Source organism: Natator depressus, chromosome 7, assembly GCF_965152275.1.
Source record: "Natator depressus isolate rNatDep1 chromosome 7, rNatDep2.hap1, whole genome shotgun sequence".
In the NCBI taxonomy this organism is placed as follows: domain Eukaryota; kingdom Metazoa; phylum Chordata; order Testudines; family Cheloniidae; genus Natator; species Natator depressus.
Genome location: NC_134240.1, coordinates 36,483,303 through 36,508,750, shown reverse-complemented (window position 1 = coordinate 36,508,750; position 25,448 = coordinate 36,483,303). Strand labels below are relative to the sequence as shown.

Below are 25,448 nucleotides of genomic sequence, written 5' to 3'. Positions count from 1 at the left end.
GGGCCTGATTCTGAAGCCACATGTGGAACTCTTATTGACAGCATTGGGCAATTCTGTACAGAGAGAGGCTGCAGGATTAGCTCAGACTTGGGGGGCAAGGGGGAGGGAAAAAAACATTTTCCCTCTCAAACGTCTGTTAGTTATAAACCATGGACTTAAGGGCTGGATCTGCATTATACATTTTTCTATTGTAGAGAAACCCCAGATGGCTGAATAGAAATGCTAAAGTGAATCTGGACAGCTAATATTGGTTGATATGATATGACTCTATGAACCATGTATTCCTCAGCTGATGTAAATCAGTGCAGCTTTGTTGAGGTCAGTGGAGCTATGCTGATTTACACCATCTGAAGACCTGATCCTGTTTTCCCAAAACAATATTTGGGATGGGGGGAGAGAGAGAAACCTGTATTTTAAACTGTGAGGGCAGATCTATAGAAAAAGTTCAAAGGATCAGAAACATCATGTTTAAGGAATATTGAAAAGAATATAAAATAAGGAGACATCAGAACTAGGAATATCAAATGATTAAAAAAATAAGAGATTAATCACACTGTTAAACAATAATAGAATACCATTTATTTAAATATTTTGAGATGTTTTTTACATTCTGCACTGCTTTGAATTTTTAGGGAGCAGAACCCGTCATCTGCATGGAAGCATGTTCTCTGGAATGATAGCCAAAGCATGAAGGGGCATATGAATGTTTAGGGTATTTGACACGTAAATACCTAGCAATGCTGGCTGCAAAAGTGCCATTTGAATGCCTGTTCTCACTTTCAGGTGACATTGTGAATAAGAAGTGGGCAGCATTATCTCCCGTAAATGTAAACAAACTTGTTTGTTTTAATGATTGGTTGAACAAGAAGTAGGACTGAGTGGACTTGTAGGCTCTAAAGTTTTACATTGTTTTGGTTTTGAGTGCAGTTATGTAACAAAAAAAACCCTTTTGTAAGTTGCACTTTCACGATAAAGAGATTGCACTACAGTTAACTTGTATGAGGTGAACTGAAAAATACTTTTTTGTTTATCTTTTTTACAGTGCAAACATTTGTAATCAAAAATAATATAAATTGAGCACTGTACATTTTGTATTCTGGGTTGTAACTGAAATCAATATATTTGAAAATGTAGAAACCCCGCCCCCCAAATATTTATAATTTCAATTGGTATTCTGTTGTTGTTTAACAGTGTGACTAAAACCGTGATGAATTGTGATTAATTTTTGTAACTGAGTTAATTTCTTTTGAGTTAATCGCTTGAGTTAACTACAATTAATTGGAAGCCCTAAACAGAACATAGCTCAGCAATGTCCCGTGGAAGGCTACTAACAAACATTTGTTCATTGTGTTTTTGGTTTTACTATTATTTGTGATATTGCGTTCATTGGAAATTTGGGATATTTGTCCCGTGGATTGAGCAGGACTAAGCTTAAATCTAGTAAAACTCTTTCACCAGTAACTATCTATTTGACAGGCACATCTTTTTATCTGGTTTCTTTTCTTTATTTAAATAGATTTGAAGTTTTAACTACAGGTTTTCTGTTTCCTTTATTATTTGTGAGCTATATTATCAAAAATATAATCAATTACTAATCTGGGAATAGTGTTATTAGATGCAAATCTAGCTCCTTGGCCTGTGGGCAACTTTGCAACAGAACTGGTGTGGTTCTGATGTGGAATGGGGTATCTGGATGTAGCAGGAGTGTACATAGGCAACACAACATTGTGTGGTAAGGAGTTCTGCTTCTTCCATGCAAGTTGTCTGTGTAGCATAGGATCATAGTTGGTGGGGAGTTTTAGGGCTGTAGGCTCTGTTGCTGTGCTGAGCTTGACAAGATCTGAAACTCTCTAAATCTATATAAATATTTTTCCTAGGTCCAAAGCATAGGCCATCCAATTTAACTGACAAGCAGAGAAAAAAGTCTAATGCTGGGAAAGATGCAGTAGCTATTCCAAAAATGCGGCGTTACTACCACATTGAGTACTTCCTTCTACCAGGTGATGTTGAGCCTAGGAAACTTGATTTGGTGTTGTTTGGTGTGGTGGCCAAGCTGTTTGTGGAATGTGAATCCAAGGTAAATAGTATGATGTTTATAATTTTGGGAATAACTAGTTTTTATTTACTATGATCTCTATTTGGCATAAGAGATATTTCTGAAATATTTATGCAAAAGTGGCTGTCATACCGGTTTAAAACTGAACAGTCCTGTACTTCATGTAGTGGAGTCAGGAGAATGCTTCCAAATGTGATGTAGGTGAGTCATGCTCATACTTTTATTAGCACTACTTGGGCTTTGTCTACACACACAAGTTATTTAACTCGACCAGTATGGACTTAATTGTATGGAAATAAAGGTGCTTATATGGATATAGTTTATTCCCATACAAGACAGATGAATAAGCTACACTGATTTAAGGCATCTTTATAGCGGTATAAATGCTTCTGCACTAGGGGTTGTACTGGAATAACTATTTACGTAAAGAGATCACACCTGTAACTGAAGTAGTTATGCCACTACAAATCTGTGTGTAGACAAGGTTTGAGATTTGTGCTTTAAATTCTTTACAACATATTGAAAGCCTATTCCTTAATAAGACTTCAGTTTGAAAAAAACATATGCAAAGTAAATCATCTAATCAACTTGAAATATTTTAAGTGATTTTTCTTACAAAATAGTGGATTGTTTTGTAGAAGCTAAATTATATTCCTAGTAACTTCCTAAGAAATTTCCTAATAATATCACATTTTTATAGGTTCAGTCTATACTAATGTAGAAACACTTTATATTGTAGAATTGTTTGAATCAAAGCTCCAGAATGAGTACAGTAACTCCTCACTTAAAGTCGTCCTGCTTAACGTTTTTACGTTGCTGATCAATTACGGAACACGCTTGTTTAAAGTTGTGCAATGCTCCCTTATAAGTCGTTTGGCAGCCACCTGCTTTGTTCACTGCTTGCAGGAAGAGCAGCCCGTTGGAGCTAGCTCGTGGGGGCTTGGAACTAGGGTGGACCAGCAGCCCCCCTATCAGCTCCCCTCTCCCCTAAGTTCCCTGTGCGGCAGCCGCCCAGCAGGCTATCAATTGCTGGCATGTGCTGCTCCTGCCCTCTGCCTTGGAGCTGTTCTCCAGAGCCTCCTGCTTGCTGAGGGTGGGGGGGGGGGAAGGGGGTAGGGTAATGTCAGGGTGTCCCCCTCCTCTCTCCCCCCTTCTCCTGCACCCTGCTTACCCCATCTCGATAGAGCAAGGGGGGGACACAAGACAGGGCTCAGGACAGAGGGAGCTTCCTGGCAGCCGCTGCTGTGGTCTCAGTTTGCTGATTAACTTAACAAGGTATTGTACTTATGAGTGGTGTCAGCGTACTTAAAGGGGAAATGCACATCTCTCTCTCTCGCACACAGGGTGTGTGTCTCTGTCTCTGCCATGCTGTCTCCCCTCCCTCCATTCGTGCTGCCTTGTAGAGCGTGAGGCTACATTAATGAGTTAACCCTTGAGGGCTCAGCCAATTGCTAGTTCATCATTTAGCAGTAAGGCATTCCCTGGGAAATATCCCACCCTCTGACTCCACCACCTCAACCAAACTTCACAATCAGCATCCCTGTGTAGAGTATTAAATTGTTTGTTTAAAACTTATACTCTGTGTGTGTGTGCGTGCATATATAAGTCTTTTGTCTGGGGAAAAAATTTTCCCTGGAACCTAACCTTACATTAATTCTTATGGGGAAATTGGATTCACTTAACATCATTTCGCTTAAAGTCACATTTTTCAGGAACATAACTACAACGTTAAGTGAGGAGTTACTGTATAGAGAGATGCACAATGCAGGTTGTTGAGTGTCCTCAACTACCAATAACTTCTGTAAGAGTTGAGGAATATGGGAGAAATAAATATTTTGAATATAACCTTTGAAAGTGTAATTAATCACTTATTTCTCCTTCTAATCTCTCAACATGATTGGTTTAATTTGTAGATTTTTTCAAACTAAAATAGGAAATGTAGCCATAGTTGGCTGAAAATTTTAACTTCAGAGCTTTGTGTTCAAAAAGGTTCTTTTTTTTTTTTTAAACATTGAATTGAGGGGAAAACTTACTTGTTATGATGATGTGAATAAGACATGTATTGTAGCATAAAGGGACCTCAGCCCCCTGATTATCGTCCCCCTTATTTGTAAAGTGGGTTGTTATCTAAACTAAAAAAAAAAGAAAAAACTTCTGTGTGCTTTTATATTTTCAGTTAGAGACAGATGATAAAAAACCCCGAAAGGTATCTACTGAAATGTTTTTGTTGTTTCCGCTAGGGCATATGCTCGCTAGGGCATAAACTTGATTTTGCCCTGTTATTATTATTGGCTTTTTTTCAAAAGGCCAAAAAACTTAGTACTGTAATATGTACATTCCATGCTTAGAATTCTCTTAAAGCTATAGCACAGAAGAGGTGCTGTAAGACGGAAGAGTGAATTTAGTTCCTTTCTTTTTGCCAAGGGGCAAAACTTTCAAAAGTGTTTAAGTTACTTAGGCTCCCAAGGCCCTGATCCTCAAAGGTATTTAGGGCCTAACTACCTTTAATGTGCACTGTTTCTAGTTGTGACATTTTCACCAGCTCCTTCAGAACACTTGTGCCTGGAGTGATACTTTTTGAGTATTGACAGTCCAGTGTTAGCTAACTCACTAGTACACAGCTGTTGTTGTATTACTCCAGTGAAAATTACAGCTATGCTTCAGGAAGTGCAGAAAGTGGGGGCAAGAACACTGAGCAATTTCAGTCTTTGGCACAGTTCACTGAGCTTCCTTTTGCTTCAAGAGCACAACTTAATAAGGGCCATCTTGGAAAATTAAATTGAAATTGCTTCCAGGTGAAGGGCATAGTTGAATAATGTGGATGAAAGTCTGTTTCCTGCCCAGAAACCACTGCCCTTTAATTTGACAATGAATCCTGCCCTGCCCACCTATCAGTGATCAACACTGAACACGGCCTGAAACTTTAATGTATTAATGTTGATGTCAGGGCTGTCCTTACCCATACGCAAAGTACACAGCTGTATAGGGCTGTCCTGCGCATCTGCGTGCGGCTCCAGCCCCTGCCCCTGCTCTGCTCCAGCCCCGCCTTTTCCTGCCCCTGCTCTTCCCCAGCCCTGTCCCTTCCCACCCCTGAGGACTGCAGCAGGGCCAAGCTTGCACTCACCGATGGCGGAAAGCAGTGACCCGGCCCCAGCCACGCCACCGCTGAGTGCAGGGGGGTGGTTCCCCCCTGCCCCCGAGCCAGCCCCCCCCCCCCCGAGGCCTGGAGCCAGCCCCCCCGCCCCCCCCCCCATGGTGGGGCTGAGTAGGGCTCCAGAATACCAAGGGACGGGCCTGGTTGATGTTATCCTCCTCACTTTGATAGCTGGTCTTTTCATACTGCCTTTGGTACCCACAGACACAACTTGAGCAGTCTGTCCGTACATTGCATGGATTCTCAAGTGTGTACTGTCAAAATGGTGGTATATAAACTTCTGCATTCCTTAAAGAGTGCAACTGAGTGAATTTATGGTTGCTGATTTTTTCTAAATTGTTGTTTGATATGATGTCTGGCAATACATAATAAAAACAGGTACATTACATATGCAGTTAAAATGCTCAATTTATATGAATGATAGAAAGGTATATTAGCTTGAGAGAGTGCAGTTAAGGTACTTTCACTTTGTCATTTCGCTTTTCCATTTCTTTTCCTTCCTATTTTTGCCATCCGCTCCCTTTTTCTGTTAGCCGTCGACCGCACAGGTTCAAGCAGAGCGCTACAGGCAGAAACAGTCGACAACACTAATTTCCTCAGTGAGTGGATATAAAACTGTAGGAGAGTTTGAGATGGAGAATTATAGACCCTGGATGCCTTTTTTAATGTATTATTTGTTTAATGTATGACCTGATGCCTCACTCATTGCGTTCCATATAAACCGTGCACTAAATGAGGCAGGAGTGTTCATAATCTCAGCCTCCCTCACCATTCAGCCTACCCGCTGATTGAAATAGTAGGTCTGACATAAATGTGAGAAAGGAGGTGCGGTAATGCCTGTTATTGGACCAACCTCTGTTTGCAGAAGGGGTACACTTTCCAGAGCCCATCCTCAGGACCTGAAACAAGTGATGTTAGCACCCAAGGAAGACTCTGTGAAGCTCGAAGTCTTCTCTCTTCCACCAACAGAAGTTGGTCCAATAAAAGATGTTACCTCACCTGCCTTGTGTCTCGTATGCTAGGACTGGCATGGCTACAGTAACACTGCAAACAGACCATGAGTTTTGTATCTGTAGTGGTTCCAGGATAAGGGAAACAAGGTAGGGGAAGTAATGTCCTTTACTGGACCAATAAAAGATATTACCTCACCTATTTTGTCTTTCCTTACGAGATTAACTTTTCAATTAAAAATCCCACACTTTTTCTAAATGTCCATCTGTGCGCTGCCAATGATTTGTAAGTTTTATCTTTGAACAGAAATCATTCAGCACGTACAAACATTTTTAAACGTTGAAAAATTACAAAAAATCTTATGTGATTTTCACTGAATCACGCAAAGGCACATCGATGGGTAGAAGTGAGCGGTCTCAGAGTGGTAGCTGTATCAGCCAAAAAAAAAAAAAAAGATACAGTGGTATCTGTATCAGCAAAAACAAGGAGGAATACTTGTGGCACCTTAGAGACTTAGGCTTTTTAGTAGAAATGAGGATACTAGAGAATGTGAGCTGTGAATGACTGAGAAAAGTAACAGACAAAGTGGATGAGGTAATACCTTTTATTGGATCAACTTCTGTTGGTAGAGGGAACCAAGCTTTCCAGCTTCACAGAGCTCTTCCTCAGGTCTGGAGAAGCAGTGTCACAGCTAAATACAAAGTGGAACAGATTAAGTTTAAGAGATTCACACATGCTGTAGGAGACCATTTAATATGAAGTGGGCACTTAACACCTCTGCAGTTCTAGGGTAAAGGAGGGGTAGTAGGCTGCAGTGTATGTTACAAATTGTTGTAATGAGCCATCAAACCAGTGTGTCTGTTAAGTCCATGATTTTTAGCCCCCTGCAGAGTTATGAATTTAAGTTCCCAGGCTCCTCTTTTGAAGTTTCAGAGTAACAGCCGTGTTAGTCTGTATTCGTAAAAAGAAAAGGAGTACTTGTGGCACCTTAGAGACTAACCAGTTTATTTGAGCATGAGCTTTCGTGAGCTACAGCTCACTTCATCGGATGCATAGCATATCGTCTTCTGCAGTTTCCACGATATGCTATGCATCCGATGAAGTGAGCTGTAGCTCACGAAAGCTCATGCTCAAATAAACTGGTTAGTCTCTAAGGTGCCACAAGTACTCCTTTTCTTTTTTCTTTTGAAGTTGTTGTGCAGGTTGCCTTTGAGGATGAGGACTGAGAGGCCAGATATGGAGTGATCACTTTGTGAAATGTGGTCATCCTCAAGTGATAACATGTTTTTGTCTTTATCATTGTTCTGTGAGTTCATTTGAGAACAAAGTGATTGTCTGGTTTCACCTGCATAGCTGTTATTGGGGCATTTGATGCACTAGATGAGGTACGCTCTATGTTAGGCATATGTTGGACCCATAGATCTTGAAAGGTGCATTGTGGAGGATATTGATCATCTGAGCAGTGGAGATATGCCTGCAGGGTTTGCATCTGTTGTTCTGTAAGGGTCTGGTGCCTCTTTGAATTGGTTTATCTTGGTCTGTGGGGAACTAGCCTCTGATTAATGAGCTTGGCGAGTTGTTTGAAGGCCAGAAGAGGGGTTTCTTGAGGAAGAGCTCTGTGAAGCTCAAAAGCTTGTCCCCACCAACAGTGGTTGGTCCAATTAAAGATATTGCCCACCCACCTTGACTCTCTCATATCCTGGGATCAGGATGGCTACAACAAGACTGCAAACAATCAGAAAAAGGAAGATCAGATCCTTGCTTGTTTTAGGAAACCTTGAGGAAGTGTGTTTCAAGCAGTGTTTTGAAATGGGATGGGGAAAATTAGAGATGGAGGGAGCTGTGCAGCAAAAAAAAAAAAAAAAAAGCCAGTGAAAAAGTGAAGATTATGTTATGACATTCTCTTTATACAAAAAGAACAGGAGTACTTGTGGCACCTGAGAGACTAACATTTATTTGAGCATAAGCTTTTGTGGGCTACAGCCCACTGCATTGGATGCATGCAGTGGAAAATACAGTAGGACAATTTTATATACACAGAATATGAAACAATGGGTGTTACCATACACACTAGAACGAGAGTGATCAGTTAAGGTGAGCTATTACCAGCAGGAGAGGGGGAAAAAACCATCTGATTTGTGTCCATTTATTCTTTTACGTAGAGACTGTCCACTTTGGCCAAAGAATAAATGGACACAAATCAGATGGTTTTTTCCCCCTCTCCTGCTGGTAATAGCTCACCTTAACTGATCACTCTCGTTCTAGTGTGTATGGTAACACCCATTGTTTCATATTCTGTGTATATAAAATTGTCCTACTGTATTTTCCACTGCATGCATCCAATGCAGTGGGCTGTAGCCCACAAAAGCTTATGCTCAGATAAATTTGTTAGTCTCTAAGGTGCCACAAGTACTCCTGTTTTTGCGGATACAGACTAACACGGCTGCTACTCTGAAATCTCTCTATACAATAGGTGATGATATGACGGATAGAAATACATATCTGATATTTTGTTAGGCCATTTAAGGTCCTCTATAAATAAAGGAAGGATTGGGGGTGGTGGAGGAAAGAGTGCGCTCAGGTATGATGTCCTAGAGGCCATGGCTAACTCACAGAAATGAAATTTTTTGTTCCAAGATCCAGCCCTTATTTACCAAAATAGCCCTAGTGATTTCATTGGTTTGACAAATTAACTCCCACTGAAATTTCATATATAAAATCAAATGTCTACTTTCAAATATTCAGCTGAAAGGTTTTGAGGCTTTTTTTGGAAATAGATTTGGGACCAAATCCTGCCCACTCACCTTACTTATGTGGGTAGGCTTATTAACTTTTCCCATGAGTAAGGGTTGTAGGCTTTACATTTTCACTCGGATTATGTAATATCGTATTCATACAATGGATGCAAAAAGGCCAACTTATATCTTGTTTGTCATCTTTTCCTCTGTATTCCCAGCCCTTCTGATTGGCTGTCTGATTTCTTGCCCATTTCTTTAAGATTCAGGTTTTCTTTTCACCTCCTGGTGAAACAACACAATGTTTTAAAGTCAATTGCATGTTGATAAAAGATGTCAGAGTTACATCCCTAGAAATCAAAGACACATGAGATAATATATTGTAGAATATAGGGTGGATTTTAGCGCTTGGGCTTTCATTTCGTCTATAGTAAGTCAACATTTAAAAATGTGTATATACAAACTTGTAGTATTTCATTCAGTCTTCAATATATGTTCTTCCTCTTATTGGCTGTTTAACTTCTGTTTTGATCCCACATCTTTGCAAAATCTGAATTTGGTTTGATATAGCCATTTTGATTTGCTCCGCAAAATGTGCTGCTGTGACAGTCAGCTGGCACACTCATAATTACATACAAGATCTCTTTAAAAGGTTCTGATAACCCCCAGCATGATCTAATTTTAATATACACTTTAAGAGCAATTTCATTAATTTTTAGCACATACCTTTATTAATGTAGTTTGTTACCCCTCTCCCAGCTGATGGCCAATTGCTCTCTGAGTGGGAAAAATTATATGGGGTGCTATGTTGTGCTTTACTCTACACTATCTATCTAGTGGCTGTATAATCCATGCCCCCTTGAATTAATTAAATGTTTTACTGCTCCCTGTGCACATGTCTGGCGTTTTGTAATTCTAAGGCTCTTTAAAAATTCAATTAAAATATGGTCATTAATGGATCCTTTCCCCTTAATATCCGCCGTTAAATGGCAACAGAATGTCCATTGTGTGAATCTTTCTTCAGTACTTCTCACATTCATTAATGTTTTTCAACTCTGTTCTTCCTAGGTTGTGAAACCATGGTTTGAAAATGACCAAATATGGGTGTCCTGGAACCACAGTATCGATATTCATGTTACTAATGAGTTTCTAATAAAACTGAGAGATCACAAAGTAACTCTGACGATATGGGATACCAAGGACAAAGTTTCTGCAAAAGCTAGGTTTAGTAAACCCAGGGTTCCTTATTCACCAGTAGAGGATTCAGATGCTATTGGTAAGTATTAATATAAATAGCCACACTCCTTATAAAATGTATTGCGAGAGAGGAGGTTTAGCACGAACAAGAAAACAAAAGGGTATTATTTTTAGTTTTAATACAGGATTACAGTAATTCATCACAGCGTTAACATATCACTTCAGTTTTTCATAACCAACTTGCATGTGCCCACTGTTTAATAAGTTATTAGATGGTTATTTCAGATTCATACAATGTGAACCCCTTAAGAATTATTGCTATTTGTTCATATTTTAACAAGTCTTCAGGTTTGTCCCCAGCAACCTTAGAGGCCGATCTCTGAAATCTTGCCTGAGTAGAACTGCCATTTCAGATGTATAATCTGAGTTTTTCCTATTTTTAAAAAAAAGTGTGATTGGGCCCTGTAGCAATGCAAGACTCACCCCTCCGGCACCTCCTGCTGGTCATCCAGGGAATTAGCGTTCCAGCCTCCGGAGCACCCTCTGCAGGCCAGTGTCCCACTTGCCACTGGGCCCCAAGTCCCTCTCAGACCCCGGTGCCCCCCTATCTTGGGTGCTGCCCCCTGGCAGTACCCCTGCCCTCTCTGGGGAACCCCCAACCGTCTATCCCCACCTCACCTGAGTCTGTGGCTACTGCCAGTCTCCCTCTAGCCCCTGCACACTGGGGCGGACTGCAGTGTACAAGCCACTCATCATCAGCAAGGGGGGGTTTGAACCTGCTGCCTTTGCCTACCCCTGGGCTGAACTCCTGCAACCCCAGTACCTATTAGGCCTTTGGCTAGACCTGCAGCCTGGGGTTTTTCCAGGTGGGAGCTCTGCAGCTCCCTTGCCCTATTCCCCAGCACTGTTCTATTCCAGTACCTTCATTCGTTCCCAGGCAGCCAGGTCCTTCTCTCTCTACTGCCAGAGAGAGACTGACCCAGCACCTGCCTAGCAGCCCCTTTATAGGGCCAGCTGTGGCCTGATTGGAGTGTGGCCCCCAGCTGAGACTGCTTCCCCCAATCAGCCCAGCTTTTCCCCTGCCACAGCCCTCTCCCAGGGCTGTTTTAAGCCCTTTAAGGCAGGAGCGGGTGGGGGGTCTCCCTGCTACCCCCCAGCCCAGTTTTTTCCTCCCTTCCTACCGTAGCTTCCCGGAAGATTTTTCCCTGTTTGTTTTTCTATCCTACCCTGGCCCCGTCCTAGGTTCCTGGGTTTGTTAGTGTGCCTGCACCGCCCCAAACCTTGCAAGTTTGTTACTTCGCCTGCCCTGCCCTTCCCCAGGAGTTTGGTTCCCCCCCTTGCTCTCTGCTTGTCCCGCCCTCAGTTGTTTGCTGTTCCCCTGACTCCCGCTGACCCCTGCCCTGCCCAACCTGCCGTTTGGTGTGCCCATGTCCCTTCCGGAGCGCTTGTGCCCCCCTCCTTTTAAGTTGTTTACCCTGATCACTGCACCCCGCCCCGATGCCATTGTAGTCCTTCCCCATCCGAGTGCAGCCAGAGGAGCCGGTGCCACGCCCGTGATTGTCCCCCTCTCCTTTGTTGTCCCCATGTCCTCCTGCTGCTGGCACCCTCCTCCCCTGCCTGCAGCCTAGGGGGGAGGAGTGGTTGCTTCTTCCCTTCCCCCGGTGCCCACCTATAGTTCCCCCGCCCCCCCACGCTGGTACCCTCCTTCCTGCATACAGTTTAGCAGGACGGAGTGGTTGGCCCTGTCACATTTCCCCTCTTCCCATTGCCCTGTCTGCTGGACCCTCCTCCCCTGTGTGTGGTCTAGTGGGGAGGAGCAGTTGTCCATTGTCCTATCCCCAATTTAGGGCCTCCTCCTGCCTTTTCCCACTATGGAGGAGGACCCTGCCCCGCCCCTGCCCCTACTGGTCTATAGTTTCCCCCTTGTCACCGCCCTTGGTTGCCCCAGCGGCTACCTTCTCGGCCACCACTAGCCCAGACTCCGCTGCCGTGTCTGCCCCTTCCACCAGCAAAAAGGGCCAGGGGAATAAAAAGGGCAAAGGCCCCGCCCGGAAAACAAAACCTCCCTGCTAAGCTCCTCCCTGCCGCGGCCCCGACATCTGCCGCAGCTCCTTCCTCCCCAGCCGTTCCCTCCACCAGCTCTGGGGGCGCTCCATCCCTAGCCCCCAGAGCATACGCCCAGGTGGCAGCGGCCACCCCCCCCAACATGCCGCCGCGCCATCTGTCCCGACTGCTGCCTCTGGTACCATTCCTGGCGGCCGGGGCCCCTCTCCCTCGCTGACCAGGAGGCATGGCGTCTGCTGCCTCCTGGTGTCCGCCTCGCCCCACGTTCGTAGAAGTGTGGCGCCTGTAAATCGTGGGCTCAATCCCTGCCCTCCGACGGAGAGGGAGAGGACGCCCCCCGAAAGATGCTGCGGGGGGCTGATGCTGTTAGATCTTCCACCACGCCCCCGGATGGAGCCCAGCAGGAGACGCCGGCCATGGTAGCCATGGCAGCAGACGGAGATGCCACCGCCCCCCTTGTTGAGTCCCCTCCCGAGGAGGCCTCTGTAGGAGTTCCCCTGGCCCCTTTGCCATCTGTGCCCCCCCGTTGTTGATACCGGGGCTATTACTGCCCCGGTACGGGCGGGGAGGACTCTGGGGCCGCGGGGACTGAATTTACTTCCATATTTGAGGAGATCGAGGCCCTGGGTCTGACCTCGGTCACCCAGGGGGAGGACAACCCCCTGTAGCGGGCCTCGATCTGGGCTGCAGTTCAGTTCCACCATCTCCTCCTTCTCCCTGCCCCTCACTCCCAGCTATAGCCCCCGCTCTGCTCCTGGGGGCGCCCCTGGCTCTCCCCATTTGCCCGGCCGCGGATGGCACCTCACCTGAGGCCGCCCAGCCCCCAGAGGTGATGGCTGATGCCTAGCGGTTGGGCCCCAGGCCTGTGGGCGTGCCCTCTACCACCCGGACGGAGTGGTTGGCTTCCCCTCCGGCGGGGCCCCACAGAAGTTTCCGTAGTGTCTGACGCCGTGCCTGCGGGTGACGTGTTTCTCATAGCTCCCGTGCCCGGCGTCAGTGAAGGCGCCCCTCAAACCCCTGTCCCTTTGGCCCCTAATCCTGGCCGAGAGGAGCCGCACCCCGATATCCTGGCTGTCGGGGACCGTGGACCTCCCAGTGTCTCCGCTCCTGTTCCTACCCCCTGCTCCTGGCCCCTCTCCTGCCCCGGTTCCAATATTAGCCCTTGTCCCTGCTCCCGCCCCTTCTTCTGTCCTAGTCCCTGGCCCCGTCCCTGCCCCCATCCCCGATCCTATTTCCATTCCCAATGAGTCGCTCGCCCCCTTCCCCGCCACCTCCCATGCTATTGCCACCCCCGAGGTTGTCTCGTTTCCTTTGTCTACGGACAATTCTCAGGGGGCAGTTTTCGTGTCCCCTCTTCCCAACATCATGGGGGCTGCACTATTCCCTCCGCTGCCCCCTCCTGTGCCGGGGATGGGGACAGGCTGCCCGGCGCAATTGCGCCGGGGTTCCGCTTCATGCTTGCCCGTCTCTGCAGGCCACAAAGATCTTTTAGGAGCCTCATCGGAGGATGGCAGCGGGTTGGCTGCCGCGTCCCTCTCTGCGCTGAGGGAAGAGCTGTGCCCATTCCTGCTGGACATCCGTGGCTCAAAGGGCAAGGTGCAGCTCGCCCTCCAGCGCTGGGGGGACTTCCACCGCGTCCTCCGGGCCATGAAGGGCCTTTTGGGGGAGGGGAGTGGGACTGGGAGGCAGGGCCTCGCGGCCTACCAGCGGGCCCGTAAGTTCCATGACTCCCTGATGACTTTTGGGGTCTAACATGCAGGGCCCGCTGGAGGTTGTCGATCACCCTGCCCGTGAGGATTCGCCCCAGCCCTCCCTGTGAAGGACACCATCTTTGCTACGCTGAACACCAGGAGCTGTAGCGTGGGTCTCTGCAGGAGCCAGGTGCTCTCCTTCCTTTGGGATGGGGGGTACTCTGTGATCTTCCTGCAGGAGACCCACACGGCTCCAGCCATCGAGGCTAGCTGGTGGCTGGAGTGGGGGGATGAGGTTTACTTTAGCCACCTCAGCGCCCGTTTGGCTGGGGTGGCCACCCTGTTCTCCCCGAGCTACGGCCCGAGGTGCTGGGGTAGCCAAGGTCGTGCCGGGTCGCCTGTTGCACATCCGAGCCTGTGTGGAGGGGCTGATATTAAACCTGGTCAACGTTTACGCCCCGAACTCGAGCCCGGAACGAGTGCATTTCTGTCGGCAGGCGTCGGCCTTCCTCGGCACTCTGGATCCTCACGAGTGCATGGTCCTGGGCAGGGACTTCAACACCACCCTCGAGGACCGGGACCACTCAGGAGTTGAGACATCCCAAGCAGCCGCGGGCGTCCTCAGGGAGATCGTGGACCATCACTCCCTGGTGGATGTATGGCGCGACCACCACCCAGACGACGAAGTTACCTTTACTTATGTCCGGGTGGAGGAGGATCGGTTGCACCACTCACGATTGGACCGCATTTATGTTTCGCGTTTCCATCTGGCACGAGCCCATGCCTCCGGTGTCTGGCCGGCCCCGTTCTTGGATCACCACTTGGTGACCATGACAGTCTCTCTCAGTTCGGAGAGGCGGGGCCGGTCTATTGGCATTTCAGTAACAGCTTGCTGGAGGATTTGGGCTTCGTGGCATCCTTCCGGGAGTTCTGGCTGTCCTGGCGGGGGCAGCGGCGTGCCTTTCTCTCGGCGAGGTGATGGTGGGATGTGGGGAAGGTGCGCGCATGGCTCTTCTGCCGCGACTACACCCGGGGCGCCACCTGTCGGAGGGACGCGGTGATAGGGCAGTTGGAGCGGGAGGTCTTAGAGCTAGAGAGGCATCTCGCCTCTGGCCCCTAGGATCCATCCCTCTGCGCAGCGTACTGGGAGAAGCGGGAGGAGCTCCGGGCACTGGAGGACCATCGAGCCCGGGGCGCTTTTGTTCAATCCCGCATCCGCCTCCTTCAGGAGATGGATCGCGGCTCCCGCTTCTTCTATGCCCTGGAGAAAAGGAGGGGGGCCAAAAAGCACGTCACCTGCCTCCTGGCGGAGGACGGGACCCCCGTCACGGATCCAGAGGAGATGCGTGGAAGGGCCAGGGTCTTCTATGCTAGCCTTTTCTCCCCGGATCCAACTGATGCCAGTGCCCGCAGGGTGCTCTGGACTGAACTCCTGACGGTCAGCGCAGGCGACCGAGACCAGCTGGAGCTGCCTCTCTCTCTGGCTGAGCTCTCGGAAGCCCTCCGTTGCAATCCCACTAATAAATCTCCGGGCATGGACGGGTTGACCGTGGAGTTCTACCATGTGTTCTGGGACGTCCTTGGCCCGGACCTTGTCATTATCTGGGCCGAGTCCTTGCAAAGCGGGGTCCTCCCTCTCTCGTACAGACAAGCTGTGCTTGCCTTATTGCCGAAGAAGGGGGACCTCCGTGACCTACGGAATTGGCGTCCCGTCTCGCTCCTCAGCACGGACTACAAGGTCGTAGCGAAAGCCATCTCGCTGTGGCTGGGGTCCGTGCTGGTGGACGTGGTCCATCCCGACCAGACGTACACTGTCCCAGGCCGGACCATCTTTGACAACTTGTATTTGGTCTGGGACCACTTGGAGCTGGGGCGTAGGGATGGTCTGTCGTTCGCCCTCCTGTCCCTGGACCAGGAGAAGGCATTCGACAGGGTGGACCACAGGTATCTCCTGGGCATCCTGCGGGCGTTTGGCTTCGGGCCCCAGTTTGTGGGCTTTTTCCAGGTGCTGTACACTGACGCAGAGTGTCTGGTCAGGCTTAACTGGACCCTGACTGAGCCGGTCAGCTTCAGGCGGTGAGTACGGCAGGGGTTCCCCCTCTCGGGCCAGCTGTATGCTCTGGCGATCGAGCCCTTTCTCCATCTCCTCTGCCGGAGGTTGGCGCTTCGGGACCCGGAGCTGCGGCTCATCCTGTCGGTGTACGCCGACGACGTGCTCCAGGACCCCGATTACCTGGTGCGGGTGGAGGCCTGCCAGGCCGTTTATTCGGTGGCCTCCTCCGCCTGGGTCAAATGGGTCAACAGCTCTGGCCTGGTGGTCGGGGATGGGTGGCAGGCAAGCTCCATCCCACCCGCGCTTCAAGCCATCTGGTGGAGCGCGGGTCGCTGCTCTATCTTGGCGTTTATCCGCCACGCATCCTTCTCCACCGGAGAACTGGCAGGATTTGGAGGCCAGGGTTGGTGAGCGACTGTGGAGATGGACAGGACTGTTCCGGTGTCTCTCCCTGCGAGGGAGGGCGCTGGTGCTGAACCAACTGGTCCTGTCCATGCTCTGGCACCGGCTCAACACCCTGAGCCTGGCCTCGAGGATGCTGGCCAGGCTCCAGAGGATGGCTCTGCAGTTCTTTTGGCCGGGGCTGCACTGGGTCTCTGCAGGGGTTTTGAGTCCTCTCCTGGAAGAGGGAGGACAGGGCCTGGTTTGCTTGTGCAGCCAGGTCCATGTCTTCCGTCTCCAGGCCCTGCAGAGGCTCCTTTATGGTGCAAGTAGTCCGGCGTGGAGCACGTTGGCGCACGCCTTCCTCCGAGGGCTCCGATATGACCGGCAGCTCTTTTTTCTCCATCTGAGAGGCCTTCCGCGAGACCTCTCCGAGCTGCTGGTCTTCTACCAGGACCTCCTCCGTACCTGGAAGCTTTTTTCAGTGACCAGGTCACTTGTGGCCACCGAGGGAGCGACCTCCTTGCGGAGCCCCTGCTACACAACCTTGATCTCCGTGTGCAGGTGGCGGAGTCTCCCTTGGTGTGTCAGAGGTTGGTCCTGGCAGAAACCACCAGAGTCGGAGACCTCCTGGACTACGACAGGGGAGATTGGGTGGAACCGCGCACGCTCGGATGACGCATGGGGCTTTCCACCCTTCTGATCCCTAGGCGCGTACTCCAGGAGTACTCTTTGTCGCCCGATTCTCTCGCTTTCCTGCGGCGAGCCCTGCGAGAGGGCGTTCCCTGCCCACCCCTCACCCCTAGCCCTCCAGACATTTTTCTTGGGCCTCTGTTCCGCGAGCCCCCCCCGGCCTCCCCGCTCCCACACTCCAAACAGGCTGCATACCCTGCAGCCGGTCCGGTTTCGAACCGCGCCCAGAAACCATCTGTACACGCTCATGCTCCATACATTGCATTTCCTCACCCTCGAGTCCCACCATTTGGTATCAGGGTGGGACTATCTTCCACCTAAAGAGGGTGAGGAGCCCCGGTGGGTCAGCCTTTATTCCAACTTGGTCCCACGGCCCGCCGGGGACATTGGTTGGCGGCTCCTTCATGGAGCCATGAGCCCAGGCATGTACCTGGCACGGTTCACCCCTATACCTGAGGCCTGCCCCTTTTGCGGCGTGAGGGAGAACCTGGCGCATGCCTACCTCGAATGCGCTAGGTTGCAACCCCTATTCCGGCTCCTCCATAATCTCTTGTTGAGTTTCTGGCTGCACTTTTCCCTACACTTGTTCCTCTTTGCACACCCTATCCGTGACCCCATGAAGTCGCGAGACCTCCTCGTCAACCTCCTCCTGGCTCTGGCCAAAGTCTCCATCTATAATACCAGGATGTTGGACGAGGGGATGCTCTGCGACAGTGGGGCCTATTTCCGTTCCTCCCTAGTTTCACGCATCCAGGCAGAGTTCCACTGGGCAGCGTCCGCTGGCTCCCTTGACAGCTTTGAGGAGCAGTGGGCGCTGTCTGGGGTTCTCTGCTCGGTGTCCCCATCTGGTATCCTTGTTTTGAACCTCTGACCTTCACTCCGATCCCTGTTTTTCATTAGTTGTCCCCCGTAATCAGTTGGTCCCTGGGTCCCGTGGTCCCTCCCGCTAGGTTGGGAGAGGGGCCTTTAGCAGTGGACGGGCTTGCGCCTTCCCACTTCCCAGGTTTTCCAATACAGCCCTGCTACAGGCCCCTTTTGTATAGTGAGGGAGTACTTCTGTTTTAAAGTTGCACGGACTTCCTTTTCTCATTTTTACTCTAATAATAAAATAGTTGTGTTTGCTCAGGAAAGCTCTTCCAGTTCCATGTATTTCAGTGGAATCAAAAATGATGTCCTTATCTCACAAGATATTTTATGTATAAATTTCAATTACTGGCAAGTAGACTGCTCTGTGGATTTTTTTAAAAGCGAGTTGTCACTACCAGATAAAATATTTGAAGAAATACTAAGAGTTTTGTCAGAATAAAGGATCTGTTAGTAAGAGTCTTTAATGAAGCTTTAGATTCCTATCTGTCAAAGCAATCCAAGCATGTAATTCTCATTTACCAGGAAATAGCAATTGCTGGGATTGGAAACTCATGTGTTTCACTCTCAGTGTTTCCTGCTGATTCTTCTGGAGGGCATGAGAGTTTGGAGCCAGTCATTTATGCAGCAGGGTGAGGGCAAAAAGGGTGAGAGGCCAGAGGTTCCACCTCCCAAACTCTCATTCCATAAAGAATCTATGCCTAAAGGTCAATTTCTCTCATCTGTTCCCATGGCTTCTTGTGTCTCCTGCAGGAGTAATCTGCCATGAGCTCCTATGAACCTCAGCTGCCCCCTCAGAGTGTATTATATAGCACAAAGAGTGAAAACCACTTATGCTAGCTACCTCTGCAGGTTTTGGAAGGAACCTTCTGGCCCTGCTTGACCTTTACCTCCAAATGCACAGAACTGTGTGCTCATAAAGTGGGTTCCCTTGGATCACAGGGGAGGGGAGAGCATGATGTGGAGGAGACACTTACCCTGCTGTGACCCAAAAGGGAGGCCTGAATAGTAGATAAAATACAACAAAAATAAGGCAAAATGAAGATGTCTGAATGGAAATTTCTTGTTACCTTTTTCCCCCTCCAGGTGGGGTAAAATATACGGTGTTATTGCAAAGAAAACTCTTTGAGGACAATCAGCCAGAACTCAGCTGTGTTAAAATTAAAGGTGTGAAAGTACCCAGTGCACCAGAGAAACCTACAATGGGTCTTGCAGCAGGTAGAGTTGTATGAACACAGGTTGGGTGGGGATCCTGGGATAAGGATCCCAGGGAGGGAAACGGGGGCTGGGAGCTGGAAGACGGGGACTGGAAAAACTAGGATTCATCTGCAGAGCCCTGAGGGAGAGAGGCTGAAACGGGCTAGGCAACGATACTAGGGCTGACATGAGTAGTTGAGGGTGTGAGTGTGGGGATTGAGAGGAGTAAACGGGTGAAGGAGTGGCATGACTGACACAGAGGCTGACCAGGATGTAGGTAGAAGGGGTCAGGCAAGGGGAAAAGGGTCAGGAGGGATGTATACCCACTAGAGCACTTTCCCCTCCAGAACCTGGAGTGGAACACAAGATTCCTGAGTTTCACCATTCATCTACTATAAGCAAATATCTGTGACGCTCACTGGCAAAGTGTTTCTGATTCCCCTCACATGGCTGCTTTTGCTACCAGTTACCCTATTAGCTGAAGTGACAAAGGACTGTTATGTGAACCTAAAGATTCCAACCCTGCGGATGACCTATGTAGGGCTCCCTAGGATGCCACATAAGGGGATCTGTCTATAGTTTGCTTTATTATAAACCTAGGAAATTACACACACAAAACTGTTAAAAGAACGTTGTTAAGGTTGCAGAGTCAAGCACTCGGAAGTTAGAAAATGCCAGAACTGCCTGTGCTTGACTATGCACTTTTTTGTGTTCTTTTAACATAGTTTTGTGTGTGTGTAACAAATAGTACTGTTTAGAGCGGAACCACCTGTGAACCTCCATAACTCTGTTCTGATCTTAAATGTCTCTTAGGGAAGTACTTTCCTTTTTTTTATTAATGAAACATTGTAGTATTAGAATTTTGTTTGCTCCTCTTAGACTATGGTACTGGGCTTGCATTTTTTCAGATGGAGGTGTAAAACTGAGACCCTGACTACTAAAGATCATTAAAGATCCTGCGGAAAATTTTACAATTTCAGTGGTGGGTGTTAGCATCAACTGTAATGTACTGGCTCTCTCTATGTATGTACTTGTATGTTGGCAATAGTGCCATCTAGTGGCTGATTCACATAGAGGATAATGGACCTGCTACTATGACCAGCAAGGGAGATAATTCAAGTGGTAGAAGTCTGTGTTTTTGGAATGGAAGGACAATAATTCTGGCTTCTTATCTGCATAGGTGTATAAATTATCTAGTTGTTGCCTGAAGCAGGTAGATGTTGTTACAGTGTCTTGGCCAGTTTCCATGTGGACAATTGCATTTTTCTTATTTAAATGGATTCCCTTCCAGTTTCAGCTAAATAGAGTTCTGCATTTCCTGCCCTAAACTGTTGTATAATGTTGCTGTAAACAGCTATATACGTGTGTTATTATTTATAAGTAACCAACAACACAGAACAACCTTATGTAACCAAGAAACATGTGTGCCTATTGCTAGGACTTAGGGTTTTGTTTGGCACAGATAGATTATTAAGTTACAGTACAGCCTAGACTTCCTGTTAGGGAGTCCTTTGCTAAGAGTAGTCACCTCCTGCAGGATGATGATTTACCTTGGCTGAGGGTGGTACATTATAGCATGACCGTAGGCATGTATCAGTGTTACACTCAGATGTATTTCTCCCCTCTTAGGGCTAAATCCTGCCTTGCACTATACTAGGGAGAAAAGAGTGCGTGACCTTTAAAAGCCCTACTGCTCAAGAGCACTTGGGATTGCATCTAGCTGTGGTGTCAGTCCACACACTGACAGGTTTCAGAGTAACAGCTGTGTTAGTCTGTATTCGCAAAAAGAAAAGGAGTACTTGTGGCACCTTAGAGACTAACCAATTTATTTGAGCATAAGCTTTCGTGAGCTACAGCTCACTTCATCGGATGCATACTGTGGAAACATACAGTTTCCACAGTATGCATCCGATGAAGTGAGCTGTAGCTCACGAAAGCTTATGCTCAAATAAATTGGTTAGTCTCTAAGGTGCCACAAGTACTCCTTTTCTTAGTCCACACACTGAGTCTCCAAGTGGGCTTTATTCAGCTCTGCAAAGTGCCTGTTGCTGGGCATATAGGTCATTCTTACTTAGTAGAGCAGTAAACAGCACATTGCAGCCTACCTGTATCCTGTAGCTGCAGAATGGCTCTTGTGCCAGATATGCAAGCAGTACCTACCTCTCCACTCCCCTTCCTTGCTCAATTCCTCCAGGCAGTGGTAGCAGGGTTTTGCGCGTAGTTGGTAGAATATCCTCATATTTAATTAGAAATTTGCTCTAATCGCCAACATCAAGGATGTTGAATTTCACTGCTAAAATTGCACAATACTTTTCTTTAATAAATTTCAACTTTTTGAATTTCCTGCTCTATTTTATCTTTTAATTAAATCTTTATTGAATTCTAAGCTCAGGAGACATATTGTACCATACTGATAGTACATAGAGAGCATATAGGGCCAGATCCTCAGCTGGCTGTAGTGGAGTTAATGGAGCTGTGCTGATTTACACCACCTGGGGATCTGGCCGATAATATTGAGCGTGTGCTCATCTTGTATTAATATTAGCTGTAATATCAAAGACAAAATCTGACTAAAATATAGTAACATCTGGCATAAATAAGCAAAAAAGAATATATTATTCCTTAGTATACACAAACTTCCACACACAAATCCTGACAGCAAAGTCAATACCTACCTAAATACAGGTTTCAGAGTAGCAGCCATGTTAGTCTGTGTCCGCAAAAAGAACAGTAGTACTTGTGGCTTACAAATTTATTAGAGCATAAGCTTTCGTGGGCTACAGCTCACTTCATCGGATGCATGGAATGGAACATATAGTAAGAAGATAGATATATATATACATACAGATAAGTTGGAAGTTGCCATACAAACTGTGACAGGCTAATTAGTTAAGATGAGCTATTATCAGCAGGAGGAAAAAAAAAAAACTTTTGTAGTGACAATCAAGATGGCCCATTTAGACAGCAGACAAGAAAGCGTGAGGATACTTAACTTAGGGAAATAGATTCAATATGTGTAATGACCCAGCCACTCCCAGACTCCACTCAAACCCAAGTTAATGGTATCTAGTTTGCATACCAATTCAAGCTCAGCAGCTTCCTGTTGGAGTCTGCCCCCGAAGCTCTTCTATTGCAAAATTGCTCCCGATGTCAGACCTGCGTCCATTCACTCTTTGGCCGGGCCGGATGGTCTCTATGCGAATCTGTCCTAAGGAATGATCACTCACTCTCACGGATCTTGCGGGACGGGCTGGTCCTCGCTTGCGGACAGCCCCCCAGCCTGGGGCAGATGCTCTCCAGTGACCGCACACCACACGGCAAGAACACTAACCTAGGAACCTATCCTTGCAGCAGGGCCCGATGCATGTTTATTCAAGTGACACCATCATGGGACCGGATCACGCTGTCAGGGGCTTGTTCGCCTGCACATCTGCCATTGTGATGTATGCCATCGTGTACTGGCAATGCCCCTCTGCCATGTGCATTGGCCAGGCCGGACGGTCTCTACGTGGAAGAGTGAATGGATGCAAGTCTGATATCGGGAATCATGGCATTCAAGGACCGGTGGGAGAGCACTTCAACCTCTCTGGCCACTCAGTAAAAGATTTAAGGGTGGCAGTTTTGCAATAGAAGAGCTTTGGGGGCAGACTCCAACAGGAAACTGCTGAGCTTGAATTGGTATGCAAACTAGATACCATTAACTTGGGTTTGAGTGGAGTCTGGGAGTGGCTGGGTCATTACACATATTGAATCTATTTCCCTAAGTTAAGTATCCTCACGCTTTCTTGTCAGCTGTCTAAATGGACCATCTTGATTATCACTACAAAAGTTTCTTTTTTTTCCTCCTACTGATAATCGCTCATCTTAACTAATTAGCCTGTCACAGTTTGTATGGCAATTTCCATACAATTTATCTGTATGTATATATATCTATCTTCTTACTATATGTTCCATTCTATGCATCCGATGAAGTGGGCTGTAGCCCATGAAAGCTTATGCTCTAATAAATTTGTTAGTCTCTAAGGTGCCACAAGTACTCCTGTTCTTTTTACCTAAACACAAACACTATGCAACACTAGGTGTGTCACTACTCAGAAAATACCACTGTAGGTAACATACTTTTCTGTTTTCCGAGAGATTTGTAGTTGTATTTTGACTAGTCTTATGGGATGCTCTGGAAAAGGAAATATTAGTAACAAATGTGAAACCTGTTTTACCTCAGGGGAAAGTAAGCCTTTACCAGAGGAAGCTGAACTGTATGAGGCACCAGCATCCCTTTCTGTTTTCCAATCTTTACTTCCTCCCTCAAGGACAGATGACTTTCCTTCAGTGAGGTAAGAATGTCTTCTGTTTACCACCAAGGATGTTATCCTGGGATATGCTATGATTTAAACAGAATTGAAAGCAGCTGGTTTTTTAAGGGTTGTCATGGTTATGCTCTGATTTCAGGGTCTGCTAACTCTGATTTTTTGCATCCACATCTGTTGGAGTTATATTAACTGTTACAAAGAAACAGCATAATTAAAACACCCTTTAGACTAAAATATCAAGCTATGTGTGGTTTATTTTGGGAAAAGTACCTTTTACAAAAAATACAAACGTGTTACTTGCATAAAATTATCAACCAGTTTATTTCCAGACACTTTCTTTCCTTTCAACTGAGTCAAGCGGCTTCAGAATTGCCGGAATTAGGAAGTGTGAATAAAACTAGATGCTTGCACTAGAAAATGTGATAATGGCTATTGGCGAGAGAGAAAATGGGATGCAGTGGCAAGAGTGTGGAACGTAGTGACCAAGTATGTGGAAATAGATTATTTCTGTGTGGAAGCTGAGAAGGAGAAAGCTTTTTCCTTGGTTTGAGTGTGTTGTTTTGAATATGTCAGCTGGGTCTTTTATTGTGAGATTATGGTGAAAGTGTGAGAAGTTTGGACAGCCGTTTGTGAGAATGCAGTGATATAAATCCCAGTCTCTTCTTGGCTACATGCCTAACTTTTTGTATGCAAAGAGCTTTATTTCAGTTTTCTTATTCTATTAGAGTTCTGTTCTGTTACATAAACTGTTTAGTACTGAAATATGCCATTTGGAAGAACATTTTCAAATGATGAGGATGGAAACAACATTAAGACATTATCAGAAAGTTTTGTATGCAATAATCACCATTGGCTTGTGAGCTGAACAAATTTATTCTGTAAATACAGATATTTACAAGGCCAAATTCTGCTCTGATACACTGGTGTAAATGTTGGGTAACTCCCTTGAAACAAGTGGGAGTCACTCTGGATTTACATTGCTGTAACTAAGAAGTTCATGGGCTAAATTCTGCTTTATTTACAAGAGCAATTGTTCATATTGTTTAATGACTCAGAATCGCTGAATAGTTTTTAAAGTCTGGTGCAATTATCAGTAATGTACTTTCCTGACAATAAACATGCAACATCCTAAAATTTTACCAAAGCCTACAGAGTTCAGGGCACTGGAAAAAATGTTTTTTTTAAAAATTAGTCAATCAAAAGAAATCAAATTGACAGTGTCCCATAATATCCATTGTTAATAGAAAGCTTTGCATTTTGGTGATGTAAAAATAATTAAGCAAATGAAGGCAAATGGAGTGCATTTCCAGTTCAACGTCTTAAAAACAAAACAGTTTGTGTTGCATTTTTATTGACTTACTCAGGGTTTTCACTTTTTTTCTAAAAGTCTTGTCCGTGTTGATAGGTACACTATACTCTTGTTATCAGATTCTTAGACCGTTTTACTTTCTATCACACAACATTTAGAATTTCTTCATCGTAAGGCATTTGAACAAGATTTATGCAGAACTCTCCTTTCCTTATTACTGATAGAGCCAAGATTATGGGCCTGATCAAATCCCAGTAAAGTCAATGAAAAGATTTGCATTGATGTCAGTGGGCTTTAGAGCAAACCTTACTGGTAGACTCTTCTGAGCAATGTATGTGTACTAGGAACAGAACTCATTAGCATGGGTTGCTACTGTAAGGCTACATCTACACTGCCAACCACTGGCAGCATGTAGGGTATGTGTAGCTACGTGCCACAGTGCAAAACAGGCCACATCCACACTGAGGTGTGTAGCTACACGTGTTAGTGAAAGGCTCAGGCAGCGGGGAGCTGCCAGAACCTTTTTCTGCTGCCTCCCGCCCCTGCTGGAGCCTTTCCCTGCAGCGGGACGCTAAATTGCTAGAAATAGCAGTGTAGATGGGGGAGGCACTGCTTGGCCATGTAGAGAGCCATATAAGGTTCATACCCACAGGGTTCAAACATGTTTTTACTTTAGTTGCCTAAGGAGTGCCTCGCCATCTACACTGATATTTATATCCATGCTATGGGGGGGAGAGGGGATTGCAGTGTAAATACTCTACACACTGTTATGTAGAGTGTACAGTGTAAACCT

At 46.8% G+C, this 25,448-nt stretch overlaps 1 protein-coding gene across 1 annotated transcript in view; it reads left to right on the top strand.

Moving 5' to 3' along the window:
* Positions 1–25,448, top strand: part of CFAP92 (cilia and flagella associated protein 92 (putative)) — a 131,331-nt gene that overhangs the window by 53,961 nt on the left and 51,922 nt on the right. Inside the window, exons 4-8 of the mRNA XM_074958126.1 lie at positions 1,878–2,077; positions 5,744–5,809; positions 9,965–10,172; positions 18,926–19,057; positions 23,259–23,370. Coding sequence (XP_074814227.1) covers positions 1,878–2,077; positions 5,744–5,809; positions 9,965–10,172; positions 18,926–19,057; positions 23,259–23,370 — 718 coding nt within the window. The remainder of the gene's footprint in view (positions 1–1,877; positions 2,078–5,743; positions 5,810–9,964; positions 10,173–18,925; positions 19,058–23,258; positions 23,371–25,448) is intronic.